The 22,984-nt window shown below is 37.6% G+C and overlaps 1 protein-coding gene across 6 annotated transcripts in view; it reads left to right on the plus strand.

Moving 5' to 3' along the window:
- The window catches only part of LOC127418223 (fibroblast growth factor 13-like), a 165,466-nt gene extending 142,955 nt beyond the window's left edge, over positions 1-22,511 (plus strand). For all 6 annotated transcript variants that reach the window (XM_051658688.1, XM_051658683.1, XM_051658684.1 and 3 more), the window contains 2 exons: positions 15,948-16,146; positions 21,513-22,511. In XM_051658688.1, the coding sequence (XP_051514648.1) occupies positions 15,948-16,146; positions 21,513-21,649 (336 nt within the window). In that variant the 3' untranslated portion in view covers positions 21,650-22,511. The remainder of the gene's footprint in view (positions 1-15,947; positions 16,147-21,512) is intronic.
- Positions 22,512-22,984: the final 473 nt, after the last annotated feature.

The following is a 22,984-nucleotide window of genomic DNA, read 5'->3' on the forward strand; positions in this document are numbered from 1 at the left end:
AAAAATAGTGGGCTACATTCAGGCTGATCAGGTGCCGAACCTGTCCTGAAACATATGTGGAAGTGTATATATATTTTTAATAAGTAGTTTTTAATCATTATTATAATCACATTTTAACTTTTTAAAAATATAATCAATCAATTATCATTTAATATTATATCATGAAATTGTATATATAATAATGATACGAGCTGTCAGTGTTTGAAGTAATGTGTACAATTTACAAGTAATAATATTGAGTGTACATTCATTTTTATAGCAAGCACTTAAAATGGTGCTATATTTTTAAGAGTTCAATGAGTATCTCACAGATTCATGCAGTGTTCTGGCTCATTAACGAGAGAGAAGTCTCTTTTTTTTTAATGCATCCATGCTACAGTATGTGTGATTAAAATTAATATTTATTTTTATTTGTTTATGTGACTGTAAAGAACAGAATTCATATTAAAAGACACATTATTCAGTGAAAGTGGTGTTCGGGATCTCATCTTTGATGGACACACATTACACGGAATAAATGTTCTGTTTTAATTTCAAGCACTTTTCCAGGTATTCCACTACTTACATTTCTTATAGCTAAATTCAAGCATTTTAAACACTTCAAGGACCTTGTGCAAACCTAATACACAATATAGGGGGAAAAAACAGGTTGGGGTAAAATCAAGCGATAGAGAGATTACCATATTTGAGGGTTCATTTAATTTATGATCACATGGACAGAAAACAGTGTTTCAGGTTTCAAAATATAGAGTTTTCCCTTGATATGGTTCATATTTTTTTGGTTCATATTATATTGAAATTCAATATATTGTCCCATCCCTATTAGCAACTGCAGAGAAACGCACTGACAGCCACCCATATAACACCCCTAGAAACATTGTGCCAACTGTTCCAAGGGGCAAGCACCACTCACATTTTCTTCAGAAAATGTAAAAATCTATTTATTTATTTATTTATTTTTATTAAATTAAATTAAACATACTTGTCAACAACACTTGTCACAACTGTGGTTGAGTAAACATGTTCTATCGCAATCTGTGCATCTGTGTTTGTAAGGAGAAGAGATAGAAAATAAGGGGGAGAGAATGCATGCATGAGTGAGTCAGTATTAGTGCAAATGTATCCATAAGTGTGACAGTGAGTGGGGAGAGTCAATAAATTAAATATATATTATATTCTTTTCTCTATACGCTCTCTCTTTATGTTTCCAAGTCTGGCAAATATATAGTATCATGTATCAATAATAATACCTGCTGCTTTGATCGTTGAACATATCAAATGTTAAAACAACCATGGGGAAATAAATAATTTAATCACAGCATATTACAAATAAACAGTTGATCAGATAACAGTCAGTGTACATTGGTGTGTGCAGAATGAAGATGATGTGCGGGCTGTCCAGTGTGCAGCTTTGTGGGTGCATTTGAAGTTGGAAATCAGTTTAGTGTTGGGTCATTAAGAGCAGGCAGAGACAGGCACATCAACAGTATACTCTACAGACTACAGAGAGTGAGCACAGATGCTCCCTGTTTCATGTATAGTGGCCATAACCAGGAATTTGGAGAGGGAGAATTAATCTAAAATTATCTTTATTACATACATCCTCATTTTAGAGATTTGTGTTGTTTATGAATGGGGGAAACAACAGAATTCGGTGAGTTGGCACAATTGTTATGGTATCATGCTTGTGAGCACATTGTGGTTATTTCATGCATAAATCCTCAAACCTGTGCTCACACTTACAGTTTGTCACCAGGGCACCAGGATCACAAGACCTTACGGTTCCCCTAACTCCAACATTTCAATTGTAAGTCAAATATAACTCCCTGAATAAATCAAAATTTAAATGGACTGATTTAAGCAATTTGATCTTTATATTACTGATGAAATGGTTGTCACTGTTGTTGTGCTTTCCAGATATGTGATATCATACAATGCTGACAACATCAATTTTTGTTCACTTATGAAGAATAATTGCCAACCCCACAATAAGTAAACAAAATAATTTCAAAGATTGTGACTTTTCACCTTAGGACAGGTTTAAAATTCATGAATAAGTTGGCTGTAGAGCAGAATAAATGGTTAAAGATCATTTTGTTAGCCATCGGTCTTGAAAAATATAGCGCTATTTCAATATGCTATGCCTGTGTTTTTGTAGTGTTTCAGATTAAAATAATTGAATATGATTAATATCAAATATTGTTTTATTTACCAGTTCATTTTTAAATGATCAGTTAAACATTTCTTTATAATTTCATATATTTTTTAAGTCAACACAATTCATCTAATTTTATATTTGAATTCTCAATTCAATTCATTTTATATTAACTGAAATTTGATTGAATATATATATGATTTCCTTTTTAAAATGTTGTGAATTCGGTTTTAATGCATTCATTTGAACCACATACAAATCTATTATATCAATCCATCCATTCATGTATATACATGAAAGTATAGTGAAAAGACTTTTACATTAAACGTGTTAAAATGTAAGTTTACTATTGTGATATAATCGCTTACTAACCTTGTCTTTTTAGAGGTATATCCAATCTTTCATCACCTGTCATGATCAAGCAAAGGCAATAATCACGGATACCAGAAAATGGCATGATGTAGCTCCCTGCAAAGCACTGTTTACATCAAGCAAAATAAAACATTTAAAAACTTTACTGCTCATATAATACACATTTTGGTACAGAAAACAATAAATAAGTGCTGCACATTTTAAATCTTCCAGAATGCCTTGCTCTATAGATTTCGTTGTACATCCTGAGTACCGTATATTACTGTACACATGATTTTTGTTTGTTTTCACAAACTGAGTTGAAATTATTAACTTTCGTAATCAGCAGCATGTCACAGATGATGTCAATAGATCTTAACTTGTATTGAACCTGGTACATTCCTTTAAGGAACTGAAAAAGAAAACCAAAAAAATAATAGTCCTCCAGTAGACTAAGTAATGTTAGTTTGATCATAGTTGATATTTCAGACATATTGAGCCTGAGTGATTATTAAATTATGACTTATTGGTGGGTGGTTGAGCCAAGGAGAAGATGAGGTACAGGTAAAGTGACCTGGCTTAGAGAGGTCTCATGCATTTGTACTGCAGGAACAGCCCCTGACTGGAATATGTTCTGTCAGCTCTCCCATTTACCCTTTTTCTTAAATGGAATAGGAGTTGGAAGTGCGTGAGAGGAAGAGTGGGTAAGGTAATGAGATAGCTCGAGTGAGGGATGATGAGGGAATGGAGGGAAGATAGATAGAGGCCATGAGGAACCTTAGACGAAGAGGGGAAAATAAATAAGGTTAGCTGTTGAAAAAGACACTGAAAGACAGGTGGGAAGATCTATTGGAGGAGGGATAAAGAGAGAAAAGCAATAAGGGAAAAAGTAGAAAAGAAGAAAATAAGGAGGGTAGAGGAAATATTGGCTTGATTGGAGGGGAGAGCTGAGCCGATTGGAGAGAAGTGACAGGTGAAAGTGGAAACTATTTTCTTTTTTATCCTGTTACCTGTACACATATGAAAACCAACACAAGTTAAGTCTGGTCCACATTGCAAAAAAAGTTCCTGGAGGACTGAAATAAAAAAAAAATAAAACTGTGTGCCCTGACGTTAAGTCAGCCAGTCAGATTAAAGCTTGCCAAATTGTGAGCGTGCTTCATGCTTTGTGTGCAATATGCATCAGATGGTCAGATGAATGGACTGTGGGCGTGCCATCTAAGGCTGATACTACTCTGTCTATTGCAAGCGCACACACAAGCATAAAAACACAAACCTCTCCCCTCATGCTTCTCTGCCAGGGAGGGGAAGCCCTCTGGGAGAGGAAAGGAGAGGAGAGGGAGAGGCAATGCGGGACTTCCCCATCAGAGGAAAAGATATTAGATACGAATCAGTGAGTTGCCAACAGCCTGAAGGCAGCTCCTGATATAATTAAACGTGGAGATAGAATCAGCTCAAACACAAAGCCATACAACACCTCAATATCTGCTCTCTTTTCAGGGGTTGCTTTACACAGCCTTTAGCTATTCATTCACTTCTCTTGTTCTGCATCCATTTTACTACACCTGGACAGTAGTTTTATTATTATTATTATTATTATTATTATTATTATTATAGACTGTACGTGTAGATGAGAGATTGTTTCTCCTCCCATCACTGGGTGAGAGCTCATCAGCTGGCAGTCTGATCTCTGGCACAATCCAAGAATATGCACATCATCAAGCTCTTCACTCCTTATTCTTATCACGGATACAAGTATAGGCTATGTGTGGTAATTTAATAAAACTGCCTCCTGCCTCTATTCTCCACAAGACATTAGTGGATGCCAAAAAAAATCTCTGCTGTATTTCCATGTAGATAGCTTTTCTCCATCGCTTTTAAATGATGCCACTGCTTGCTGCAATTTGCATCAGTGTTAGAGATTAAATGGCATGGACAATTAGGAAACTGCCATTTCTGCCCTGTGCATTTCTCTAACACACTCCATCTGGAAGCAGTATTGCTGTTTTTAGTGATGGAGCAGACCTTTAGTCTTAGTCTATGGGGACAAAGGTTTGATATTGTACAAAAAAATGCTGTGCATGATTTTATGGCGCTTCTTGTCTGTGATATCAGTCCTTTTTGTGTTTTTTTTTTTTTAGTTTCAGGGTACTGTAGCAGTTACACCCAACTGTCTCAGACATTCTGATCTAGTATAACAGGACAGTACAGTTACATGCAGTAGAGGCTTTGTTTGTGAAATCAAACTACACCTTGCACATTAAACTTTACTGCTTAGCACTTCTGTATCGATGTAGAATGTCCATCATCACAAGCTGCTAACAAAACATAGAGAAGAATTGAGCTTTGTCACTAATTGCAAGATGATGTGTTTTATTCAAGTTACAGGGAAACTATATCACATTTTACATGTCACATAATTGCATTATGGGGGGGGGGGGGTGGCTTTGTACCCAATAATTCCTCCATTAGAAAAAGGTGCATTCTCTAAAATCTAGTATTAACTTGATTCAACTTTTTGGAAATAAGTCATTATTTTACAAATTCTGAGTGGTGCTGCTAATGGCACAGAATCTACACAGTCTGTTCTGCATGAACCACCCCTGTAAAGCAATGTGTTACTTTATGGATTCAGTGAATTCCTTGTGGCACTTATATACACAGGCAATTGCCTTGTTTCCTGCCCCCACCTGTCAGCACTCCAATCTTTTGTTTTTGTTTATGTTATTATAACAATTATGATTAATTGTTCCCGATAATAATCCAGTCATTATTGAGAGCAGCTCTGCAGAATGCATTGTGCTCTAGTCTTTGGTAATTATTATGACCTTCAGCTAAAACATTAGGCTATAATAGTTTTGAATTTTGAATTTAGTTTTTATTTCGATTTCATTTTCAATTTTCACTCCAATTTAGTTTAGTTTTCGTTTTGTTTGTTAGTTCTTTGTTAGTTTTAGTTTAGTATTAGTTTTGTTTGTTAGTTCTTGTTAGTTTTTTTTTTTTTTTCAATACATTTAGTTATTTTATTTTATTTTTAGTATTTACATTAAGGGAAATTGGAGAATGGGGAAAACAGGTATTTGTGTAATGTAGGTCATATTGCTGGACTCCCCAATGTCCAGTTTGTAAATAATATTATTGCGGGTGGCCTCCAAGTTGGATTTTGCTTAGGACCCAAATGCTTAGAAACGACCCTGCTAAAAGTGCACTTATGCAATCAACTCGATTTTCTGTGGCAGAAATGTAAACTGCGCTGGGAAGGAGAGGAGGCTATTGTCATATGGTAGTTATATTATGTCACATACGGTAGTCAAAGAAAGAAAAGCCTCCATCTCCATGTAGTTCATTCCATTATCTACAGCAGGGGTGCTCACACTTCTGTGGAATGAGATCTACTTTGGTAACACTTTATTTTGATGGTCCCAAGTAGATATTTAACTTACTATAAGTGACTTATCAACTGGCTTGCTATAGCTAGTAAACAGTGTTTCAACAAACATTCAGTAGACTTTCAATAGCCTGTATAACAGCAGCAAAATAACAGCTTATCGACTGACTTGCTATAGCTAGTAAACAGTGTTTCAACAAACATTCAGTAGACTTTCAATAGCCTATATAACAGCAGCAAAATAACAGCTTATCGACTGATTTGCTATAGCTAGTAAACAGTGTTTCAACAAACATTCATTAGACTTTCAGTAGCCTGTATATAAATCTTTATTAATGACCTTTTAATGAACTGATGTTCTCAGCAATAATGTTAGTAGGTCATTAATAGAGATATATATACAGGCTATTGAAAATCTACTGAATGTTTGTTGAAACATTATATACTTTCTTGTTATGATCATATATAAGTATAACCCTTGTCTATTTAAACTAAAGGGAAGGAGAGTTGTTTTCTATCAGTCCTCATTCTGAGTTAACTGTCTTCGTATTCATGCTGAGACATGCTGGGTGTCTCTGCCACAATACTCATAGCTGACTGGAGATGCATCAAACCATCTTGTGTGAATCGATTTTGCTGATCTTAAGCAAAGTATCGATCTCAGATCTGTCCCAGCATCCCAGGATCTGACATGTAATAACAGATCAGAGCACTGGCCCTCAGAGTGGCAGTCCTTACAACGTCCTCCCTTCCCTACCACTTTATGTTTCCTGTGTTAACGAAATGTAGCTTAGTACCAACCCGACAGCCTGTCCCATAGGAGGTGCGATGTCACGGCTGCTATGTGACATCAGGAATGTTCCTGTCAGTGTGTGTGGGTTCTTGTTGTCCGTGTGAGTCACTCGGAGCAGAAGGGATGACTGAAGTTTGTACGTTGAGCATTCAAGCACTCCTGTTGGCTCAAGGCTGACTGGGAAACAGATCGTCCTGTGATGTAAGTGAGAATGGAGGACCCTTCACTACTGCAGTAGCTTTATACAGAATATCCATGGATGTTTTATGATTTTATTACATGCAACACTTCAATTCCATGTTATAAAAGAAATTCTGACTCATCTTTTTAGTGTTCCAGCCATGCTGTAACTCACAAATAGTAACAGCTACAGCATGATGTGAAACACCTGTTCATAATATCACTGCACACAGTGGCACAACTACCCATTTCCAGGGGTTTATTTAATATCATTGTTGGTGCCCGTCTGTCCATATGATTTTTGTGCCATTGACTGCACAGCATCCTTAAGTGACTATTGGTGCTTTCACGTCATGTCGGAATTACCAATTATCAACTTTGCGTAAAGCATTCAGATCCTCTGAGAACTCGTAATTGGCAGCGTAATTTAACTTGTAAATCCGATATGGCAGTGGCCTCAACAGTTAAAGCTGCTGTAAGTGATGTTAAAGTGTTTTTTTTTTTTTTATTACATTACATTCAGAAAACATCCATATTAACTTTCACATATCACTGAAATAGGTGCCATGAAATAGCACACCTGTTTCTGTGACAGCGCTAGGCTCTGTTAACAGCTGGGGGAAAATGACAGTGGGCTGCAGTCAGATACTTTGTTTAGCTAATCAAGAGACTTTGAAGCACTTTCTGCCTGTAAATCATTCTGTGCGTTCACAAATCAGCCCATATATGGGCAAATGGAAGTTGAGAGCGTCAGTTCCAGAGTTGTCCATTTGTCATGTGAGAACACTATGTTACTACATTTGCTTTTGAAAACTAGCATCCTAGTACCTGTACAAGGTCAGTGTAACTGTTTGGGTTTGCTGACATCAAATTGCATATTTATTTCTCTTACCTGTGAATTTGAGATGCTGTCCTGCTCCATCTTTGATTATAACATTCTCCAAGTGTATCTGTGTGTGTGCGCGTGTCTTTGGAAAGAGGGGGCGTGTCGAATTCAAAGTCTAAGTCTCATGAAAGTTCTACAACGACTAACACCACTTACAGTACCTTTAAATGTAGTGAACACATGACATTTATAATGCCATTTTATTATGTCATTGTTGCCTAGAATACTTTCTTTGTTCTTAAAATTTTGCAAGAGCATACAGTATAGAGGTGAATTAATGTAATGATAAATATTTTGCTGTTATCAACAACAAAGCCATTTTGGTGTTATGAGTTTTGCCATAGAAATGAATAAATTATCGAGGTCCGTGGACTTGAACAGTTCTGAGTAGAATTTCTGAGTCTCGTACAGTAATTCCGACATGACTTGAATGCAGTATTGATCTTCTAGCAGAAGAATGGCACTTATTGAATTTGCTTTGTAAAATAATGTTTCAGTGAAAAAATTTATGTCCTTAATTCATATGTCATTCATAATTGTGAATGTGAAAACATTAATGAATGCGGGAACCGGCTGAACAATCAACATAAAATTTGAATGCATAAATTAACTTAAACAATGAACTTAAACAAACATAAACATACACAGCGCAGCCGCGTGTGTCTCTCTCTCTCCTGAACTGGTGTCTCCGGCTCCCATTTATCTCTCTCTCCCGCTGATTAATTGACTCAGCGCCAGCCGTGCACCCTCATGGCCCGGCCAAGCCCTCCTCCTTGTCACACTCCTCCCCTGCCCGATTCAGGCCGGGGCGCCATCCGGACTGGCCTGCCCCCCCCCCCCCCATCTATGGAGGGAAGACACTTCCATTCCGGCCGTTCCGCCAGCCGATGGTCCACCCCACCTCCTGTGAACCTGGGGAGAGACAAGGGGAGGGAGAGGGGAGAGGGAAAGGGCGAGCAGGAGAGACACAGAGAGAGAGAGAGAAACTTACTCGCCGGTCCCCAGACACGCTGTCGCCTGGTCCTCAGCCACTCCTCTGCCCTCTGGCAGACGATGGCAGCGAGTCCTCCAACCCCTGGTGGACAGAACGGCTCCTCCCCTTCCTGGCAGCGGTTTGTCTGACTCCTGGCGGCCGGCAACGACTCCTCCGTCCCCCAGTGGACGGCCGCGGCTCCTCCGCTGGCGGACGGCAGTGGCGAGGACTCCACGACAGCGCATCCCTCCACCTTCCCGGGTTTCGGCACCAATGTAAAGGAAAAGGATGGGCAAGGAGGTGGCGGGAACCAGCTGAACAATCAACATAAACTTTCAATGCATAAATAAACTTAAACAATGAACTTAAACAAACATAAACACAACACGGCCACGTGTGTCTTTCTCTCTCCCGAACTGGCATCTCCGGCTCCCCTTTATCTCTCCCTCCCGCTGATTAATTGACTCAGTGCCGGCCATGCACCCTCACGGCCTGGCCAAGCCCTCCTCCTCGTCACAGATCTAGAAAACACAAAATAGAGCATTATCACCATCAGATTAGAACTAGAACATTAGACAGGCGATTTGTGGCTTCAATGGAGTTTTTAGGTTGTGGCAAGGACAGTGTCATACATTATTAATCCAAATATTAGGTAATAATTTACAATCAATTTAAGATTTTCTAAATCATTTCTTTGTCTTTAATTAATTCTGAATTTTGTACAGCATCTCCTAAGAATCTTCTTTTATAAGAGAACATTTTATTTTGAGTATATACTTGTCATGTCTGTGCTCAAACAATGAGCCACCAGTTAAAGGAGTAGTTTACCTAAAAATGGAAAATGTACTTTTACTCCCTCGTTTACTTGCCCTTATGTTGTTCAAAATCCATATGCTTTTCCTTTTTTCTTGGAACATAAAAAAACATATTTTAAGCAGCTCTATTCCATAGAATAACAGTGTATAGTGATTTGCAACTGTCAAGCTTAAAAAAAGACAAATACTATAAAGCACTATTAAAGGTTTAGTATAAAGACATCATAACAGTAGTTCATATGACTTGTGCACTATATTCCATGCTTTCTGGGGCTATACAACAGCTTTGTGTTGTATGGACTACTTTTATTATATTTTTATAATGATTTTTTTTTTTTCTCTTCGGATCTTGACAGGAGTGGTCAATGTGAACTGTTTTGTATGGAAAAGAGCAGCATTATACTTGAAGAAAAGATTAAGATTCTACCGGGGGAAATAAAACACAATGAGGGTCAGCCTGAGGACTGTGAATAATTTTGTGTATTTTATTTTTGCTAGCCGGCTGACACAGTCATGTCATTTTACAGATACATCAGTGATGAAAAGAAATTCAAATTATATTCGTCTTTGGACACATTAAAATTTACTGAAACAGGCAAATCGCTTGCAATGCAGAGATATTGGTTATCTTGTACTGTGTAAACTTGTAAAATCATGTATTTTTTAAAAGCAAAAATTATCACATTTTTATCTTCCCTGAGGTCCACTTATAAAGTTAGTGTAGTTTTTTTGCACCAAAACAGTAAAAAAAACCGAATTTATTATTATTATTGTTTTTTTTTTTTTTTTTTTTTTTGTCATAATAATATTCTACCCTGTCTCTGGCTTTCTGTCTGAAAAGCTCAGTTTCAAGCTCTTCGGCCCTTTAAAACTTCAATGTAAATGCCCACTGTTATGATTAGCTAACACTGTGCAGGCCTTTCAATACAGCCATATTTGAAACACAATCAGAAGAAAATTAACAAACTCCACACAACATTATAAAACTACATTTCAGGGTTAACACATACTGTAACGTACACACTTAATATATTAAAATGTTTACTCAAGCAGCACCATAAACTAACAAACATTCATGACATGAAATATTCATGAATGAAATTGTTTACATACGGTTTTGCTGTCCAGTGGTGTTTTAACTGCCCCATCTTTCAACATCAGTTCCTTTGCAAAGCTTGAATCATATTGTGACTGGTTCACAAGCAATCTACGCTGATCTGAGCCAAAAACATACAATCTACGAAATGTAATACAAACCATGGTGATGTTGGGTGCTTCAGCCAGGTTCTATAGGCCAAAGCAGAGATGCTGGTGTTCACAGGAGCGACATCTCACACATCTTCCGTGTTTGTTTACACATACAACTGAATGCAACTCTCCCAGTCAGTGGCCACAGCGGAATGAGATGTGTTTTTGTACCGCTCTTAAAACGCCGCTCACATCGCCGGAAATGCATAAAAAAGATCAAAGACGTCTATTAAGTGCATGTGTACAAAAGACAGAATTACAGTTAGCACAGATGGGTGCAAAAACGGTCCAGGATGCCTTCAAAGCAGCACAACAGCAAGAGAGCAAACAAACAGCAAGATGAAACAGAACGGGGTTCTCCTTTTTAGAGTAATAACTTGACATGGCGTCTTTTAAAAGCGGCGCAAGATTTATGATAATGGTTAAAGCTGTTCATCTAGTGCAGGTTCATGTAGAAAAACATTTAAATCCAGATAGGCACATGAAAGTGTCCTGTGTAAGTCTCCTTTGGATGAATCTCCCATGACAAATCCTCTCTCTTCTTCACCTGTGACTGACTGTGAGCACCAGTGGGCGGGACCAGGGGTGCAATGATGAAAAACAGGCATTAATGTCTTGCTGAAGAGGCAGTCCTATGCAGATGTATTTAGTCCTTGTGACATCACAAATTTCTCAAATTCCAAACAGGCCGTTTCTAGAGCCTGGTTTAAATAAATGCTCTTTTTCTTTTAACGAGGAAGTTTTCAGTTCTGAAACTTGAAGTATGTTTTTTATAGTACAATGACCTTTTATTTGTCAAAAGATCAAGGAAAATATGATTCCTCATGTCATGACCACTTTATTCAGAAAATGATTGCATTCAGCGCCTTAAATATTTTAAAGAAATTAAGAGGCCCATTACACTCGCAACCCAAGCCCCAAAATGGTTTGGTTCCCCCATTGTTCAAGACATGGTTACGGCCTTGAATTATACCATCAGACTTTTGGACATTTTTCATCAAAATAGAAATTCTTGGCATGATATGCATGTGCAGACATACTTATGTAACTCTTGCAGTGAGCTTAAGAAAAAAAAAACACGATTTGCTGTTACTTCATTCGCTGTCTCCCCTATAAATCTTGTGACTGCTGTAGATTTTCCTTTTGAGTGCATCAAGCTCTCCAAGTTGAAGTAACCCTAGTTATCTTTTCAGAGTGACACTCAGATTATTTTCCATTGTAATCCATTTTAACTCAGCCATTCAGTTACTGCAGCAGCAGCCAAAGGCTCAGTGAGGATATTAATTTAAACTCTTCTAATGACTTTCTGTTCAGATTTACTTGGCTCCTACATTTAAGAAGATGAATATGGTCTGATAATTTGGATTTGAAAAACCAAGAATAATTAATTCAATATCCATATAATAATTCTATAATCATAGTGATATGAGTTTTCAAAACAGGCTCAAATATTTAAACAGTTTTTCGTGCCACCTAGTTCTTTGGAAAACAGTTCTGATCCATCTTTAGTAGGAGTGTTATTGTAGCTTTGCAAAGGCATTGATCTATACTGGATGCTTTATTGGGCAGGCGAATGAGTTAGACACCCCTTGAAAAGCAATTATTTAGCCAGATAACATGCAAAATCATGTAATTTGCTATTTCTCCATGCACTGCCTCTCATCTTTTTACCCTCTTTCACGGTTTGCAATATCCTAACAAAGCACATAGTCAATAATAGATCAGGCGTAGTGGGAGGCAAGATTTTATAATGACTCAATGAAGTGCTCACAGTGCTCACACACACATTCAATACCACCGGATCCATAGACTGAGCCGCAGAAAGATCCATCCCCAAACTCCATTAGCATGTTTATGCAATGCCAGGACATAGATTGGTTTTGGAAGTGCTAATGATAGAGAGCGTGAAGCAGAGGAGACAGGGTAAAGCAGTGGTTCCCAACCCTGTTCCTGGAGGCCCCCCAACACTGCACTTTTTGTATATCTCCCTTATATGACACACCCAATTCAGGTCTTAGAGTCTATACTACGAGCTAATGAGTTGAATCAGGTGTGTTTGATTAGGGAGATATCCAAAATGTGTAGTGTTGGGGGGCCTTCAGGAGCAGGGTTGTGAACAACTGGGGTAAAGTATTATAAGAAAAAAAAGGAAAATAAAAGGGGAAGTAGTAATTTTAAAGGGGTGGCAAAGAAAAAATTAAATTTTGTACTCTGTGACCAAAGATTGTTTAATTAACACTTCGTGGGCAAGAACTGTCGATATACACTACTTAGCCAAAAGTATGTGCTCACCTGAGCACCACACATATAAGTGCTTGTTAAATATTAACTTTCAAAGCCATGGGCATTAGTAGGGTGTTGGATCTTCTTTAGCTGATATCCTTGCCAAAAAAAATCCAGCATTGCTGGTCACCAGCTTAAGTTGTGTTTTGTATGCTGCTCCCCCAGCATGGCTTGTTGGTGTACTGGTGACCCTACCAGGCTATTTAATTAGCTAAACCAGCTTCACCTGAAAGACCATGATGGTCAACCAACTTCACCAGCTGGGTTTAGATGGTGAAAACATGGCTATGCACCAAACCAGCATTAACCAGCTTAGACCAGCATGGGAATTGCATGCTGTTCAAGCTGGATTGTTTTTAGCAGGGATAACAGCTTCATCTATTCTGGGTAGGCTTTCCACTTGACTTTGTAAAACATGGCAGCAGAAATTTTGTCCTGTTCAGTCACAAGAGCATTAGGAAGGTCAGGTGCCAATGTTAGGCAATGGATAGGCTTAAATTCTGCATTCCAAAACATCCCAAAGGTGTTCACTGGGGTTCAGGTCTGGGCTTTGGGCAGGCTAGTGTTGGGCCTCATGTATTCAGATAGAAGACAAAGGCAGGCCTAACAGTCAAAAACATTCCTCAAGCCCCCTCCTTCTAAGTTGTAAATCTTACTGATAAAAATCGCGCCAAAATCAAACAAAGGGAGTCCAAAACAGACTACAGATCCATGAAGCCTTGCCCTCTAAAGGATCGAGCTCTCAACTCCTATTGGATGAGGAACACAACAGAACGTCCCTCAAACATGACATCATCAGGACTTCAAATAATTCTGAAAATGCTTCCAAAGTTGCTTCCCGCGACTTCGTTCACCGAATACGGACGTAGCTTTTTGCTGCTCTCTGGTGCAACCTCGTGGCTTAAGGAAGTAATGTCCGACTTGAAACTGTAGCCATACAATCTCCATCTCGCTGGAAGAGTTGAGATTACTCTGTGTTCAACCAAACACTCTAACGGATCCGAAGGAGACCGCCGAGCAATTCGCATCTTCATCCGTTGGCCTACAGAAGTGAAGAGATTAAAGATTTATCTTCCATCTTCAATCAAGTCGACATTTCTGAGTTCTCCGCCAGCCCGCCGAGAACCAACAGCCGTACCGGCCGCCGACAGCGCGAGGAAACGGCTCTCGTCATCACACGAGCCTCAAGGAACCGGGTCAAGGTTAAAGGACGGAGGAAAACACATTCTACCTGTGTCCTCATGCGATTCAAGTAAGAGGTTACGTCTGGGCAGAGATAGAATATTATAGCGTGTTATTCTTGTGTTTCAAGGTTTTTGCTTGTACAGTTTACGGACCGCCATGTCCGCTCATTATTAATACTCAGGGTATTAATTATCACGATTTTGTTTTGCTGTATTGTGGTCCAACCAAATTGGATTGTTGTGCATTTTTGCCATCGTGGGTGAGACAGCAACTGAGTTCATCCATTAGAGTCAAATAACACAGGGCTTTTACGAGCCCCGCTCGTAAAACCGCATCTCTGAGTGATGAACACGGCTGCTTTATCTCCAGCTATCGCGAAATCAGCTTTCGGGCTGTCACTTAATAATCTCTCTCTCTCTCTCTCTCACTAACCACACTGACACACACACACACACACACTGATACACACACACCTTATGTGTTATAGGATTTTTTTTATTTCCATATCTAATCATATCACTGTTTAGTTTGTAGTTGTAAGTCGGAAGTTTATTGACTGCATTGTATTAATTATTAATTGATTTTACTGCATAAATAAACTTTGTTTATATTACAAAGAGAAGTGTTTTGGTTTGTTTTGCATACGCCTGTGTCATGCTGACGGGATGTCAGTGCTCGGATTCAAACCTTCATTCTTTGTTTTTTTTTTCCCGAAAATCGATATTCTTCGGATGTCGATTTTCCTAAGAAAACAATCTAATATTGAGACTGTTTTAATATTCGGTTATTAGTCCCTGATTTCAGGGTGGTGCCCCGTCAATGTTAATCCTTATTAATATTCTATTGATTTTTGATAATTGATAATTATCTTTGATTGAATTTGAATGATCAATAAGCTAGTGTTAATTTTAATTAATGTTTCATCGACGTTAACAATTAACGATTATCTTTGATAACTGTTGATTTAAAGGATTAAAAAAAGCTAACATTGATTCTCATCAATGTTCTATTGATTTTAATAATTAATAATTATCTTTGATAATTATTAATTATTGCTAATAACCAAACTTGCTCCTAAACGTAGCACACTACATTTACTGGAGTCCCATATGAGGTTTTAATGAGTTAGATCCAATTAATTAATTTAAATATTGATTAATAACTACAGAAATAATTATTAATTATTTCTGATAGTAACACTGATCTAAACAACCAGTAAAGCCCTACACTAGTCAAGTTCTTCCACATCAGACTCCATTTGAACATCTTTGCAGTGATTTGAAACGCCAACTGTGAGCGAGGCCCCATCGCCCAACATCAGTGCCTGACCTCACTTGCTCTTGTGTCTGAATGGGAGCAAATCCCTGCAGCCATGTTACTAAATACAGTATAGTGGAAAGCCTTTCCAGAAGAGTGGAAGCACTTACTGCAGCAAAGGGGGAATTGATGCCTATATAAATTAAAAGTGCATCAAGCACATATGGTGTCCACATACACATAGGCCACATAGTGATTTTTGGCCTATGTATATGTCTATACAGTACACGTTTAATTGTGTATCAGAAATGTACTTATGCTTCTTTACACAATTTACACAAGTGCTCTTACTGACTGCTGTGCCAAATAAAGGACTTTTAGTATGATGCCAATCTAGGCTCATCTTTCATCTCTTCACTCTCTTGTTCTACAGGAACACTTCACACCAGAGTGCAAGTTTAAGGAATCAGTGTTTGAGAATTACTACGTGACGTACTCCTCCATGATCTATAGACAGCAGCAGTCGGGCAGGGGCTGGTACCTGGGCCTAAACAAGGAAGGAGAGATCATGAAGGGCAACCATGTGAAGAAGAATAAGCCAGCCGCACACTTCCTTCCCAAGCCATTGAAAGGTAAGTCACCATCTTACACCTGTATTGACTCAAATTTGCTAGCTTTAATATTTTCAAAGCTGAATCTAATGAACTTTGACAAAAACTGGTATCATATGATTAGGGTTGGGAGGGTTACTTTTGAAATGTATTCCACTACAGATTATAGAATACATGCTGTAAAATGTAATTTGTAACGTATTCCGTTAGATTACTCAAGGTCAGTAACGTATTCTAAATACTTTGGATTACTTCTTCTGCATTGGTAGATTTTTTCACTTGTTTTGACTATAAAAACTCTGCCAGTACAGTAAGACAAAATACACATGTTAAAAATACATTCTCTGAAAAACCTAAATATCTTATGCAGTGTTGTTTCTAAAACAAGATAAATCAAACTGATCTTGTTTTAAGGAGATTTAGATATTTTTTACTGGAAAACAATACAAAAATTACTATGAAGAATAAGATTTTTGCCCTAATATCAAAGGTCTTACTAGAAAAAAAGAAATTATGATCCAACAATATGATCGTGCCTGGTAAAATGCATGTAAAATGGCTAGAAATAACATTTTAGCTTAGCGTAAAGGTGACAATTTACACAAGGTTTATTTCTATTTCTTCTGCTCCAAACTTACTTCAAACTTACTTCAAACTTCTCTGTCTACACGTATGAATGTAACACATCATAAGAAAGTGTTTCACCGCTGTTCAAATGCACTTTGGATCACATCATTTAAATATATAAATGTTTTCCATCTGAAAGGACAAAATGTTAAATGAAAAAAATGGCAATAAAATGCAAAGTAATCTCTTCAGTAATCAAAATACTTTTTGAATGTAACTGTATTCTAAATACCAATGATTTAAATTGTAACTGTAGTGGAATACAGTTACTAATATTTTGTATTTTAAATAAGTAATCCCGTTACAGGTATTCCGTTACTCCCCAACCCTGCATATGGTAATACCAATGTTCTTTGATGTAAATTGGAGACCAAAAAAATCTGAGACCACATTGAAAACCTGGGATTTAAAATCCAGTTTAAACCTTGAATAAGCTACATTTTAGGCCTTTGAAAAATGAAGAACAAAAAATGAAGATTTTGCACTATTTCTAGGTGACTAATCAAATGTAAGCAAATTTGACAATTTTATTTACTTCATTAACTTTGTACAAAAGGTCAGATTTCATTGATTCCATTTAAGCACACAAGGTGCATTTTGGAACATTCTCAAATCATACTGAGATAACATAGATCATTAGGTTTTGCACTTTTGGAGCCCATGCTAGCTTGAGTGAATGTTGTCATTATAGCAAAAGCCAAATACTAAGAAATTCCCAAACTCGTGTCAATTTTATAATTCAGCATAACGTTTTATATAATGATAATATAATTTGTAATTAAATTATTTGTATCAAATAAAAAAAATAAAAAAAAAAGCAAAATACGTTTGTTTTTCTTTACTAGTGTATACCATGGAGCTCACTGATTGTTTGAGTACCATGGTATAAGGTGCTGTATGCATCTCCAAGGTACTTGAGAAAATATTATGGTAGTACTGCTGTTCTTTGCCTATTTCCATTGTCAAAGTGAAATTCCATTAAATGTGCACCAGTATCCTCCTGACTATAGTCTTTGGAGCTGTGAGCACACAATATGCTCTTCCATTGTCATAGAAAAACAAATGCGCTGTCTCTCCACTTGCTTTGTGCCATGAACTGTTCTCCATGTGCCTGTGGAAAACGCCTGTCCCAGGCTCTGTGTTGAGGTGATGAGGTATGGATAGTGCCGTAGAGTCCTTAAGGAGCGCTGCAGCACAACCACACCATTTAAAGCATTGTCTGTGGCAGAAGGCTCTGGAATGATAAGGCAGGCTGCTGGGCTTTTGAAAACACACTGAGCGGAACCCTTCCATCCAGGCCAAGGCATCCAACTCAGAGCAGAATATAACATTGCTTTGTTAAAGTTCCTCATGACTTTCATCTACAGGCAGCATACTTCCCTGTCAACAAACAGAGAGAGCAGGATTCGTGCAGACAGGGTGGGGCAGAGGTGTTGGAAGAGGGTAGAGGATAAAGAGATGTTCTAAGCATAAATCCTAACTAAGTAGGGGAAAAAAAAGGTTTGTTGCTATAAATCATTGCTTTTCCTTTCTAGTGGGCCTGTGAAATATCAAGTGAAACTCGTCATTCATAATAAGAAGATCATCAGAGGACTGCTAAAGCAGTGCTCTCTATTACTGCTTACTTTGGAAAACAATGGCGTAAGGAAACTGAAAGTAGTGTGGCCATGTCCAAACTATGTGAAAACTCATTTATGCTTCTCATTCACACTGGAACAGCATTTTCCTCCAGATACCTCTGATCTGTGACTTTACATATTTGTATGCACTCATATTTTGCTATGAGTGTCATCCACATAAATTTAGAAAACTTATACACGTTTTTCTTTTCTTTAAAAGGAATTTAAAAAAAGACATTAACAACGTTTTGATTTTTTTACCCCCTGGAACTTGCTTAAAGGGATAGTTCACCCAAAAATGAAAATGATCTTATCATTTACTCACCCTCATGCCATCCCAGATGTGAATGACTTTCTTCAGTAGAACACAAAGATTTTTTGAAAAAATATCTGTTGGTCTATACATTACAAGTGAATGGTGATCAGACCTTTGTAGCTCCAAAAATCACATAAAGGAAACATAAAAGTAACCCATAAGACTCCAGTAGGTGTGGGTGAGAAACAGAACAATATTTAAGTCCTTTTTTACTCTAAATCTCCACTTTAACTTTCACTCTCAGATGTGGATGTGAAAGTGAAACTAAACAGGCAACACATGTGACTTTTAGGTCTAAAAGCGAAAGTGGATATTTAGAGTAAAAGAAGGACTTAAATTTGGATTTGTTTCTCACTCACACCTTTATATATCTTGTGAAGATATGGATTTAACCACTGGAGTCTTATGGATTACTTCTATGCTTCCTTTATGTAATGTTTGGAGCTACAAGTGCCTGATCACCATTCACTTGCGTTGTATGGACCTACAGAGCTGAAATATTCTTGTAAAAATCTTTGTTTGTGTTCTGCAAAAGAGAGAAAGTCATACACATCTGGGATGGCATGAGGAAAAGAGAATTTTCATTTTTGGGTAAACTATCCCTTTAAGTATGCCCTGTTAGGAATCACTGCTTCATCAAAAAGATATGGTATGAAAGATCTGTTGTGTCACATGAAAATGAATGAAGGCATACATTTTAAAACATTAAGACACATTTTAAATAAATATTACTCTTATCTCTGTGCATCAAAGATGTGCTAATTTAAAAATGAACACAGTAATGAGTTTTTTTAAAATAATGTCTTATAGATTATCTGGTACAATTAAGTTACTTGTAGAAATCAATAACGCACTTTATTTCCTAAAGAGTTAAGCTGAGTATTTATTTGATTATAATTAGAAATGGGTGTTTAGCAGATGAATAACATTTTGTTCTCAGAGAAAATGTTTTAGCCTTTGTAAATCCATTTCCTTTCTCTTAAGGTGCATCTAGTGTGCTGAGAGGATAATGGAGAAACATTGATAATGTAATAGAGAAAGGAGTAATGTGTTAGCTTTGAGGGACAGTTTGATGTTACTTGGTCTAGATTGCATTCACTGACAAGATATTTTTACTAAGGCTGAAAGCAGTAGTCATCACACAGCCATTTAGTGAGGCCAGTGGAATGAGACAAAGTACACTTATATTAAAAATACATTAAAATAAATAAATAAATAAAAATAAAAAACATGCAATTTTGCTTCTCTAGTGAATTTATTTTGCTCTGATTATTTTTACTGGAAAACAAGACAAAGATACTGTTTAAGAATAGGATTGTTGCTGTGTAAGCCAAAGACATTAACATACTCAAGATGCAAATGCTTCATATTGATTTGCAGAGGTCCTTAAAATTGTATGTTAAAATACATGAAAAATTATTACAGTATGTAGAAAAGTTAAAAATGTGTGAGATAAGTTGTTTGAACTGCCGAGGAGAGTTACATTATTTGAAGAATGAGAGAGGGAGAAGAAAGATTGAAGAATTGTAATCTCGCTGGCTGGCTTATAGAGATTCTCAAGCAGTAGTCTTCCAGGGGACCAATTAAGAAACTGTCTTCTCGCTGTGAACATGGGATCAACTGCCAGCTCACAAAGTAGTTCCAACCCAGAGTGCACACATAGAAAGTCAGCTATAGGAGCATTATCATCATTGCCAAACAACCAGGCACCACAAGTGTTAATCTGCTAATGGGACTGCACTCCATAATCTCTTTGTAACCTCATTTATGTTCAATTACTGTAATTAGTTAAAAAAAATTATTTAAAAGTGCAGTTTACATGTCAAAAACTTATCGCCATATGTATTGATGCAGTCACACTTAGGCATCAATCTCTATATAAATCCTTGAGATTTCCAACCCAGCATACAGGTGCACCATCCTTAAACCATGGTCACATTCAAAATTACATTAACGATTAAAAGAGTAAACATAAACCCACATCGTGGGGTTCAAAAATCTGAGTCTATTCAAAATATAAATTAAACCTGGAAATAAAGTTTTAGGATTTAATTAGTTGATCGGCTCGTGATGTGCGAATGGCTTGCACATGCAGCTCGAGTCTCATCACACTTTAATGGTGTTTAGTCTCCCATTCAGCTGATGAAAACACACTGCGTGATCATGAGGAAGGATTACATCAAGATGTAGATTGGAATGCAGGTGCAAAAAAGTTATATAGATAAAATAGCCTGCTCCCCTCTCAATGTTGCTTGCGTGCTAGTGATAACACCTCTGTGTGATTTTGAAAAATGTATGACATAATATAAGAAATATTTAAGATTCCACACAATTTTGTGATCAGAAATCAAATAAGCAAATTTGTGACATTAACTGTGTTAACTCATTTTGTACAAAAGGACAGATTTTCTTTCATTAACACACTTTCACATGAGAATTCACATGCAGGATCATGATTATATCATGGACTCAAACTTTGGAAAATCACATACAATTTTTTTTGTTTGGGGGGGGGGTTGGCGTCGGCACAGCCATTGCCCATGTCAGTATCACATTTGTAATAATATGCAAATAAAAAATGGTGCTAAGTAAATGCATTAATTCACAATACAAACAAAAAATACTTTTTTATTTTCATGTAGCAAAGTTTTTTTTTATAACCTGTACTACCTCTCCTAAATTAGTGGATTCTAATAAGAGTCATTCTTGCATCCAATTGCTCTTCCCTCTGTGTACATCCAACAAGAATGTGGGATGCTCTTACTAACCACACACATTCTCTTTCTCTCTCTCTCTCTCTTTATCCCTATTCTCCTGTTCTGTAGTGGCCATGTACAGAGAACCCTCTCTGCATGACCTGACTGAGTTCTCACGTTCTGGCAGCGGCACACCCACAAAGAGCCGGAGTGCCTCAGCTGTGCTGAATGGAGGCAAAGCTGTGAGTCAGCACGAGTCTACGTAGCCCAGTTCTCCTGGCCCGACCCGCTACCTTACGCCTTCACCAAAACCTCTGAATGCTTGTGACTTCACACAGACTTCTCTCTTCTCAGCGGTTCAGGACAACATAACATGAAACATAACATTACCAAGCTACACTTTCCAAACTAGAGCAACGTTTGATTGGCCTTCATCACATTCAGCTCATCTTTTTCATTTGGATTTTCATTTTTAGACTTTTCTTTCACCACTATCATTGCATTTGCATACAAAACACAAAAGTTGTAGCCTTTAATATGATGGGACATTCATTTTTAGTCACTCTCAGCCACTGGCACTAAATCGAGGTTAGCTTTACCTTCACTTCTCATCAGGGTTCATTTACTAGCATCATAGGTTCTGATCAAGTAATACATTTGTTAAGAGTTCAGGGCAGTAAGTGAGGGTTTAGCTGCTTTGGTGGGTGCGGTGGAAAAAAGGCACCCCTGTCCTCTATGATTCCTGAGTGTGAAGTGATAGAGAAGCCCCCATCTCCTGTGTGGGGTAGGCGCTAGCTCTCCTGCATTCTAGTGCACTAGCTCAGAGGGTTCACTCTCTAGCATTGGAATATAAAGCCTGCATTCTGCTCACATGAAGAGAAGAGTTGAGTTGAGTTGAGTCTCTCACAGCTGAGAGGCCATGACTCCGCCTTGCTTGCTAATTGTTTGAATTAGCTGTAAGCCTTTCTTACTTTTTCTCCCTCTTGTTCTTCCCCCATATAAGTGTTAATTTAAAAAAAACAAAAGTTTTTTTTTTTTTTTTTTTTTTTGAGGTTCATACAGTGTCTGGGAGATCCAGCACATCAAAGACAGAACTGTGAGAGTTTTCCTTTTGAGCTGACAAACCACACAAGTACATGGGGGGGGGGGGGGGGGTTGGGGTTGGGGTTGGGGGATTTGTAAATTCTGTTCAGTCCAGTCTCCCCTTTTGTCTCTTTTGTGTCCTGTTGTCTCTTTCTAAGTTCCTTTAGTCTGTGTGCTTGTGTTTTTGCCTTTCCTGTCTGTGTCTACTCTTCTTTGGTCAATGCTGGTCACCATTACTTGTGATTTTGTGAGACATGGCGGGATTCCCATGGGGACTCTGTTTTGTGTATGTAACTTATGATGGTGACAATTTTATATATAAACATGCAAACAAAAAAGATACTGTGGAATTTCAGTTGGTTTAATTTTTTTAGGGTATGTCTTGTTTGTAAAAGTGAAGAAAAAAAAATGTCTTGTACAGGGCATGTACAAATCAGGTTGTGTATAATAAGGTCCCTTTTTGTGGGCGGTATGTATACTTTCCCTCTGGTAACATAACTTCATACATGCTACAGGGG

The sequence above is a fragment of the Myxocyprinus asiaticus genome, chromosome 27, assembly GCF_019703515.2.
Source record: "Myxocyprinus asiaticus isolate MX2 ecotype Aquarium Trade chromosome 27, UBuf_Myxa_2, whole genome shotgun sequence".
In the NCBI taxonomy this organism is placed as follows: Eukaryota; Metazoa; Chordata; class Actinopteri; order Cypriniformes; family Catostomidae; genus Myxocyprinus; species Myxocyprinus asiaticus.